Source organism: Gekko japonicus, unplaced genomic scaffold, assembly GCF_001447785.1.
Source record: "Gekko japonicus isolate JY-2015 unplaced genomic scaffold, Gekko_japonicus_V1.1 scaffold346, whole genome shotgun sequence".
Lineage (NCBI taxonomy): Eukaryota > Metazoa > Chordata > Lepidosauria > Squamata > Gekkonidae > Gekko > Gekko japonicus.
In genome coordinates, this window is record NW_015161414.1 from 667,853 (window position 1) to 677,937 (window position 10,085).

The 10,085-nt window shown below is 43.8% G+C and overlaps 1 protein-coding gene across 1 annotated transcript in view; it reads left to right on the forward strand.

Moving 5' to 3' along the window:
* The first annotated feature begins 2,655 nt into the window (after positions 1-2,655).
* PLEKHB2 (pleckstrin homology domain containing B2) overlaps positions 2,656-10,085 on the forward strand; it is a 16,280-nt gene continuing 8,850 nt past the window's right edge. Inside the window, exons 1-5 of the mRNA XM_015427518.1 lie at positions 2,656-2,786; positions 6,063-6,108; positions 7,148-7,300; positions 8,996-9,098; positions 9,631-9,670. Of these exons, the coding sequence (XP_015283004.1) occupies positions 6,072-6,108; positions 7,148-7,300; positions 8,996-9,098; positions 9,631-9,670 (333 nt within the window). The 5' untranslated portion in view covers positions 2,656-2,786; positions 6,063-6,071. The remainder of the gene's footprint in view (positions 2,787-6,062; positions 6,109-7,147; positions 7,301-8,995; positions 9,099-9,630; positions 9,671-10,085) is intronic.

Sequence of the window (10,085 nt, forward strand, 5' to 3'; positions counted from 1 at the left end):
TATGTGGTACGACTTGCTGATGGTCGCAAGTGGCGTAGGCACGTAGACCAGTTGAGGCAACGGTGGGCGACTGACCGACCCAACGCGTTGCCAACTGAGTCAATAGACCCCGAGGACCTTCCGAGACCTCCCCTGGAGGCGAGTGCTGACGGGCCTGAGGGCATCAGCACTGTTCCAGAGGCTGGGCAGACCCCTCCTCTCGAACTAGGTGTAACGGATGGAAGTGTTCCTGGCTCTGAGGTCCCAGAGCCAACCGAAGTGCCACTGACGGAATTGAGCCTTGAGCCGAGTCCACCGAGACGGTCTCAGAGAACGAGACGAGCACCTTCCTACCTGAGCGATTATGATTGTTCGTAGTTGTTTTTGCTTAGGGGGGAGGGATTTGTAATGTATTCAGATGCTGCCTGAATGCATTAGGAGGTATGTAAATCCTCCCATAGAGAAGCCATGCAAAGCTTCAAGCTTCGGCAGGGATTCGCGCCGAAAAGTATTGTGGCCAATCAGATTTGAATGTTTGTAAGCGGGACCGCTTATGATTGGTCGTTCATGCACACAACCTGATAGGTTGGTTTAATGTACAGTAGGTGTGGCTACATTAGCCCGAAGTGTTTAAATACCGAACTAGCTGCAATGAAATGTGAAGTTGTCAGATGACAAATGTTCGGGCTATCAAGAGTTGTACCGTGTCAGAAGAAGTCGATTGAAGAGCTGAATAAACCTGAGTTTTCTGAAATCACTCTCTGACTACTTTGTTAAGTACGGACTTAACAGAATGCAAAGCTCTTATCCTGGTCAGTAACAAATCATTCAACAGCAAAACAGAAGGAAGAGGTGGCACTAGAAACCACACCTCATACACTCTGGAGCAGTCCTCTAACAACTCGTCTAAATGAGCACATGGTTATCAGACCCAGCATAGGGCATTAGGAATCCTCCAGCAGAGGAAATGCAAATATAGCACACGATGTCACACGTTCAACTCCTGCAGAGGCCAGCTACCAGACAGCCCTTGAATAAACTCCACTCAACTGAGATTTTGCATCTGTTCCTTCACTTCATGCAAGGGGATCGTCATAATCACCTCTTGCTTCTATTCATCCCAGCAACCACTGCACTCCATCCCTCCCCATCTCCTCCCCCCCCCCAAATAATGCAGGCTGCATGGCTTATAAAATGCAATGGTGATCAGGGGATTGTGCAACCTGAGGACTTCTCCTTCTTACCACAGCACAACTGTGCAGGCACTGGAAGACACCCTCCAGGTTGAAGACCGCTAATGTCAATCAGAAACAGAGGAAAATACCTGTCTACCAAACACTCTAATTCTGGTAAGGTTTCTGTGTGTCAGGGGCTGCGGTGGCTCAGTGGTTAGGATGCTGAGCTGCAGACCGGAAGGTCTGTAGTTCGACAGTTCGAGACCCTAGTGCCATGGGAGAGAGTGAACTCCCATCTCTGGCCCTAGCTCCTGCCAACCTAGCAGTTCGAAAGGAAGGAATTGTAAGTAAATAAATAGGTACCGCTTCGGTGGGAAGGTAACAGTGTTCCATGCTCCTCGGCATTTAGTCATACCAGCCACATAACCACAGAAACATCTTCAGACTGTGCTGGCTCTTCGGCTTGGAAATGGAGATGATCACCACCCCCTAGAGTCAGATTCAACTAGCTTTTGAGCAAGGGAAACCTTTACCTTACTTCTGTGTGTCTCAAAACCACAGATGGACTGTAGGTACTGTCCCTATTATTCAAGCCAAACAACTGTCAAGCAGCATACAATAGTGCTGGAGCTAGGCTAGAACACTATAGCTGGCAACCCCACAGCAATGAGCCTAGTTTCACATTGGGCACTGAACTATTGGTCATTTGGTTGGCCTTGCACTTTAAATTCTGGCCTTTACCCCTGCCCATATGGGATGGCTGCCTGCAAAAAGCCAGGAGACAGGGACAGTAATGAGTAGAGTTCTTTTAACTTTTAATGTAAGCCACCCTGAACCTGCCTGGGGGGGGGGGATATAAATCGAATTAAATAAATAAATGCCACTGAGCCAACTCTTACAGCCATCTAATGTCTTGCATGGAGCTGCACTGGAACTATCTATACACCTTTTGATGCTTGGGATCTGATTTGTGAGACAACTAGGCACTAAGTGCTTAGCCAGCAGTAGTAAAGGTAAGAGTAGACTGGCAGGATTGATTTTGCTTTTAAGTAAAAGAAGATGCAGCTTTGGTTTCAGTGGAAGGAAGGGGGAAAGGAAGAGTGTCTCCAAACAGGCTACCTCAATTGCAGTAAAATCTGGTCAGATTTTGAGAAAAACCTTGACCTGTTTCATCTGGATTGCCAGCTTTATATTGAGAAATTCCCGGAGATTTGGGGTTGGGGCCTTGGGCGGGCAGCATATGGGAAGGGGAGGGACCTCAGCCCTGTATAATGCTGTAAAGTCTACCCTCCATAGTAACTGATGTCTGTAGTCTGGAGATCAGATGTAATTCCGGGAGATCTTTAGGCCCCATCTGGAGGCTGGCAACCCTATCAGGAACTAATATCACCTACCAAGGATGTATTTGAATTTTTGCCCACATAAGCCTCTTCCGCTTTCAAAAACTACAATTCCCATCAAACCCCGTGAGCATGCGCAGTTGCATTGATTGACGCAATTGATCATAGGACAGAGGTGACGTCGAAGACCTGGGAGACAGGACCGTATGATTTTTGTCCTCCCCCAACTAACCAGGGGAAAAGCAAAAGCAGGATCTATTGGCTTTTGTACGAGTTTCACAGAGTGCAACAGGTAGGCGAGGATAGGGAGTTTTTCCCTCTGCATTTTTACTTTGGGTGGAAAGGGGCTAGGGATGGGGCTTGCGGGAAGGTCGGAGTCTGTCCGGGTTAGAGTCGCCTGTACTTTTCAGGTCAGTTGGAAGCGGAAGGGTTCCAGTCAGCCGAGGAGAGAGAGCCTTGCTGGCGGGGGGAAGGCAACTGCCTGCTTAGTTGTAGCTTGTTTGGACGAGAGAGCATCAAATCCAGTGAGGTCATGCCACCGTGTTCTGTAATCCCTAGGACTGTAGCAAGTGCTTCGGGTCTAAATCGCTGCCTTCCCATTCGCTCTATTTATTTGCCTTCACAATGACGTTGGAGGAGAAGGTGGTGGGGAGTTAAATCTTCGGTAGTTCAGGGGGAGATCATTGAGTGGATCTTACCATCCTGTAAACCTCGTTTTCGGTAAACAAACAGCAATCCCTTGGCGTCTTAAAGAACAAAATTCGATTCCAGCGTTAAATACTGTACAGGATAAAGTGATCTTAGCTAATCAAGAAAAATACTGCGGCCATTCACTGGTTACACTAAGCTGGATAACGTAGATGGGGAGTTCCATGTTTTGCTAAGATACTTATCGCTTGCAACGAGGGAGAACTGCCAAGTAATTGCTCAAGTTGGGGGAGGGGGTAGTTTCCCCGTAGTATTGGATAGCTAGCTCTAAGGTCAACTAGTTTTAGAATGACAGTGGAATATAATTCTAGATCTCTGTCGGATAGATCTTTTAATAGCTGTGTAAGTAGCAGAAATGAGGAATTTCTGCTTGTTTATGCATTTGTTAATGACACCTCAGACTTGTTAGGAAAACAAAAGGCCAGCAACCCTAATGGTAGAATTTAATAAAACTGCTGTTACGGTTTTACTCCAGTGAACAAGAACCTAAAGAGGTATGTCAAACAGAGTAGAGGGCCAACAATTAAAACTTAATATATATACATATAAAAATGCATGTATTTATTAGCAAAGAATTAAAAAAACATATAAGGGCCCAATTACATCTCATACAAAAATACCAAAATCAAATACACAAGGACCAATAGACTAGACCTGACGCATTTTGGCCTGTTCAGGCCTTCTTCAGAGGTCAAACACAATGAGGAGCAAATTGTCTTATATCATTATACAAATACACAAAATGGACCAGAAAAGAATTGTTCCAAAGTAAGTGAAACCACTAGGCACAGAATAAAAGTACAAATGAGGCCTCCAAAGATGCAATCACATGTTCCCCTTTTTTTTGTCCCTAACTTACTCCAGTGAAGACAAAAGTGCTACACTTAAGCTGCATGTTTTATAAATGTGTTGGACCAGAGCATGTCAGAGTGGTTCTGAAGTATGAATAGAGCCCCACACAGAAGAACTAGTTACTAGAGCTCTGTTACTAGTGTGACAGTGAAAATAATAGTTTAGGGTTCAAGCTAGTTGGTAATGGCTGGAAAATTACCAGCTATTTATGGTTTGTGAAACAAGATGAAACCTGATTGCGCAGGCCAGAGTAGCTTCAAGGAATTTCTGGATGGTTAAATTATGTACTTTCCCCTTCAAGGATATGTGTTGTGGGGTGTGCTGTGTGCTCATGTCTTGTCTATAAAGCAATTTCAAGAGACTGTTCTTTTAATTTTTCAAGAATTCCAGAAGTTCAGCCAAAACTTTCTAACTTCCCCCCTTTTATTCTGAAGAGCCTACTTCATCTGTCCCTTAAAAGCCCTGTGAGCTGTGCCTAACACTGGGAGGTTGTAAAATGGCTGAACAGCTAAGTGGTAAAACTCATGTTTTCTATGCAGAAGGTCCCAAATTCAATCCCCACCTTATTCATTTAAAGGGATCTCTGGTAGATATATCAGATATATATCTGATTTATATATATCTCTGAACATATTTAAAAAATCAGACATGGAGATGGAAAAGAGGAGGGAAGATTCAGGCTTCAGTACTCTGACCACATGTATACATGTAGAAGATAACCAATACTGTGTTTTGGGAGGCTATATTTCGTTATTAGTTGGAAAAAAGCCATAGTATACTTGACCAAGAGAAAAGGTTATTCATGTGTGCAGGATACATATATATATTTACTGTGTTGTAAGTACCATTGAGTTCGATGGAACTTGATTCCTGGCGTTCCTGAAACTGCAGTATTAATTCCACATGTGTGGTCAGTGCTCCACTGACATTGTGTACACTGTTCTCTTTCTTTCATTGGCTGGCTTGTTTATCAGTGTTTACCAGCTGAATCCCCCCCCCTTGCTTGTTGAGGCTGCAGTCCTGTGCACTCTTACAAACCTCATTGAACAGAGAGGAACTGCAGGCTGTGGAAGGTCAGTAGTTCAGGAGTTCAAGACCCGGGTGCCGCAAGACGGGGTGAGCGCCTGTCTCTAGTTCCAGCTCCTGCCAACCTAGCAGTTCGAAAGCAAGAAATTGCAAGTAGATAAATAGGTACCACTTCGGTGGGAAGGTAACAGCGTGCCGTGCGCCTTGGTGTTTAGTCATGCAGGCCACATGACCACGGAAACGTCTTCGGACAGCGCTGGCTCTTCGGCTTTGAAACGGAGATGAGCACCGCAACCCTAGAGTCGGATTCGACTGGCTTTCGAGCAAGGGAACCTTTACCTTTACACAGAGATAGGATTGACCTTCTATCAAATAATGTACACATTACTGCTAGCTTGCAAATTTCAGCCTGTCTTTAACTAGCCATCATCTGCAATAAGTGGAAGCAGTAATTCCAGTGCTTGGGCAAATATTAGTGTTGTCAGATTTTTACCAAAATACAGCTTATTTGTTTTTAAGAGCCCTGTCCAATGAGATGATTGGGTGTGGTGTAACAGCCATTAAGAGGAAAAATCAGTAGCTGAAAAAGAGTTTATTTCAGCTGCATCCACTCATTTTATGATGTAGTGTGTTTTGGCGACTGTTAGTTGCTTGCTGTTCATGCTCTGAAGAGTCATTTGTGTTGTGATTTCATCAAGACACTGGTAGCTTCTCAGCGGAAGAAACTGAAGCTGTAAAGTTTTATGAAAACTCTGGGGTACTTTGTAGGTAGGGCCCAGTATGCAATTATGATGAGAGACTTCTTGTAATATGACATTAATGTGTTTCTGTGGAGATCCTTGTCTCTCTTTAACCTAATCTGTGGCAGATGTCTTGGGAGGAAGCCTGTCACATGCTGAGAAACAGCTCACCTGGAGATGTCCCTTTTGTACCACTGCTGTTGTGCTATATTGAAGGATCTCTGCTCTTCTCTTCTTTCTAGAGTTGGATTATGGCATTGATGAAAAGCGGCTGGCTGCTCCGGCAAAGTGAGTAATGGATTCTGACCGCTCTCCTCTTTTTGTACTATTTTTGGGCCAAACTAGATATTATACTGGTGGTAGTGGTTAGCAACCCTGAGCAGGAAGACAGTGTGGTGGTGGTGGTGGTGGTTAAATGTCCCTTCCTGCATTGCTGCAATCATCAGGTTGGAGTGCCCCCCCCCTGCCATAGTTGCATTTCTTTTAAAAGAAATATAAATCAGCAGATCCAGTCATGGATCTCCACTGTAACATGCAGTTTGATTCTTTGTGTGTGGATCACCCAACGTAAGCTAGATTCTCATTTGGATTGTTTCTCTAAAAATACTATTGGTCTATACTAAAATACTTAAGAGCAGTGTTCCCTCTAAGCTGAGTTAGTGTGAGCTAGCTCACCGTTTTTAGCCTCCGGCTCACAGATTTTTGTCTTGGCTCAGGAAGGAGGGCTCCAGAACACACTAATTTATGCAGTAGCCAAATCACCTGCTCACAACTTTAATGCCAGTAGCTCACAAAGTAGAATTTTTGCTCACAGGACTCTACAGCTTAGAGGGAACATTGCTTAAGAGTACTATTTTTGCGGCAAAGTTAACATGTGAGTTCTCTCCATCTAAATGACTTGTTCAGAAGTATTCCTTTTCTGCCTAATGTCTTATAGGTCATTAGTGAGAATAAACCAAGTAGCCGCTACATACAGGGTTCAGGGAATCTTTCTTGATATTCACTTGTTACTTGTACACAGAGTACTCAGTTTAACTCAACCTGGTCTTCTGGCTTACTTAGCACATTAAGAAGTATAATTAAGTACAAAATCATTGGTCAACCTTTGTGAAATTTAATTCTGTTTTTAAGAAATGGGAATTCTGTTGCTTCCATTCCACAAATTATCATTGTTTTTTTGGTGAAAACTGCATTATTGTTTGAAATATCAGGCCCTGCAATCTTAGCAGATCACATCCCAAGCTTGGAAGAATTTTTGAACCTCGTGCTAGACTGAAGCTATTTTTCCTGTCAGTGATTGCCAAAACAGTTTTCTTCGTTCCTTCAGGTACTATATTACGGCGCTGGAAGAAGAATTGGTTTGATCTGTGGTCTCAGGGTCACTTGCTGTTTTATGATGATAATCATCGGCAGGATCTTGAAGACAGAATCCACATGAAAATTGACTGCATCAATGTCAGAGTAGGGAATGAATGCCGAGGTGAAAATGACATTCTTTATAGTTATTTTTTTTTTAATTCTCCTCTACAAGCAAGCACCTATTGCCTCTCTCTAGAAACACTGCTTAGCTTTGCGGCACCATACAGACTTGTCTGCCAGAGAATGAAAGCAACTTACTGTGATGGCTTCCAAAAAAAGTAAGCTACACGAGGCACTGTCCAGCTCTCTACAACTCTCAATGTAGGTCTGTGGTGGTTACTGGGTAGCCCTATATAGAATTGTTCTATAGGTAATTAGAATTCATCTTGCCTGCCCTAATCCACTGGGTGGGGGAGCACGAGAGGAAATCAGTTATTCTGATTTAATGTATATTGTGCAGGTATTGAGTCTGTGTTGGCCAGGGGACTGTCTGTGCTTAACTGGAGGGCTGAAATTTGATCAGCTATATTTGGCTAGCCTCCATAGTATACAAATATTAATAGAATCTCTGGTTCACAATTAATTGGATAAGCATAACTTATTGGAGTGCATCTTTGCAGTCTTCTGGAAAAGAGAATGTTTTTAGGCTGTGTTTATTGCACAGTCATCAGATAATTTGGATCTGGAAGTCATTTTTGAAATTCTTATACCCTCAAAAATTCTTATGTCTGTATTGCTCTAAGGTCAGGTCATTTAACTTGTTAAGAATAGAACATTGCACTTGTAGTTTTCCCGCTCATAAAGAGTCCACTAGCTCTGCTTTCTGTTATTGGTTAGCATCCATAATAGTAAATAAGCAGGTATTTTGCTTTATCAAAAGAGCCAGCTGCAAAGCCAACACCTTTTGGGAGAAAGTTCTTGGAATATTGGGGAATGCAGTATTTCAGTGGGAGTCAGTTGGCCATGCAAAAGAGCTTGACTTACTGCACGTTGCCAAAAGTGACCTGGTGGATAATGCAGGCTTGTAAGACAGCCAGTCGTTCAGTTGTTCCTGGCAAGCAGGAATTTCCTCAAACAGTTGTGAATGCTTCCTTTCTTATGTTGGAAGAGTCCTGGCTCTGTCACAAAGTTGGTCACAAAAATATGTGGGCAGGTAGACTAGTAACTGTTCATGAAGTGATTTGCAGCTCAGGTTATTGATTTTGTATGGACTACTTTTAAAGTTTGTTTTCTCCTTCCTTCCTCTGCGAAAGTCCCTTGAGTCTGAACAGAGCTGAACTGTTGTCTAGTTTTTGTGACTACTTTCTATCCTGCTTTTTGATCAGTGGAGAGCAGAAATTCTAAACTCTTTAGTCTGCAGCTATCATTATATGCTCTGAAAAACCCTTGTGGTATTCTGGCCCAGCATAGCAATGGACCATTCTTCCTCACTCCTCCAAAAAGGTGTGATCTGTGCAAGGAACTATTTAAAGCTCTGCTTGGAAAACCTCCATATGTAGCTGCTTAGTGACCTGCCGAAATGCCTGGAGAATGCATCATGTCCTTGCTCCTTGGATGTAGCGGCTCCCTTTGCCAGTTATAGGACTCTGCTTTAGCTGCTGGCTGACGGGCTCACCCCCCTTCCCTACATTATGCCACTTCTGAGAATCTGACCTTACATGAGTTACAGTGCAATCCTACAGAGAGCTACCCCAGTCCAAGCCCCTTGATATTAGTAGGCTTAGACTAGAGTGATTCTGAATAGGGTTGCACTTTTAAACAATTAGCTTCTCCACAGAAAATTAAACCATCTCTCTTTGCCCCTTATTCTGGCCAGGGTTGCAGCCTCCTGAGGGCAAGCCTAGAGATTGCTTGCTGCAGATTGTTTGCCGTGATGGGAAGGTGCTCAGCCTCTGTGCGGAAAGTGCTGATGACTGCTTGTAAGTTTCCAAGGGCTGAGGCTCTGCCAGCTCCTTCTGTTTTGTTGTCGCTGCTGTTGCAAGTAGAAGAACCTCCCTTTTAAGTAGTAGCCCCTTTACCAGACCCAGGCCTCAGCATGTAATATGTAGGGTTGTAATGTGCACATTTAAATTACTGTGTAAATCTTAAACTATTGAGATATTGAGCATTTAGATGGGAATTGTGGTTAAGTGACTCAGACTGGCAGTACTTCTCCAGGATCTCAGAGACAGAAATGGTGTTTCCCAGCTAACTGAGATTCTTTACTGGTGATGCAGGGTCTGAACTTTGGGACTTTCTGCATATGCAAAGCAGGTGCGCTCTCTCTCTCTCTCCCTCTCTCCCTCTCTCCCTCTCTCCCTCTCTCCCTCTCCCTCCCTCCCTCAAACACATTTCTAATGCTATCAGTGTGGTTTCTCATTTATAATTTAGCTGTTTAAGTTCAACAACATTTTTGAGTGGATTTTAACTTCTTTCCCCTTCTTCTTACCTTGCTGCATTTATTCCTTTTAGGGCTTGGAAAATTGCTCTCCAAGATTCCAGGACAAGTGGGGTAAGTATTTTTGTTCATAGTGACAAGGAAAGTATGCTGGTAGCCTTTTCACTTCCCTTGCTCTGTTAAATGCTTTTACCCCATGGAAGGAAGACTTGCATTCTAGGTTGGCTCCAGGAGAGAAATCTTTCAAAAGCAGCACAATGGGTTATGCTTGACCAGTGCCGGCTGGCAGATGTGTGTTATGCCTCCTGGGGGAAGTGCTGAGCTAGTGATGAAGAACTGGGGTTGGTGCTGAGGTTGACATCATCCATCACTGTGCTGACAGGCCATAAGAATGAACATCTGTGACATCTGTCATTTAGCTCAGGTGGAGTTAATGCCAGCACACTGGAAGATCTTGATGGTGTTAACAGCGTTTAGTAGCACTTGTTGCTCATCTTAATGAAAGGGGCTGCTGAGTTACCACAGTTCC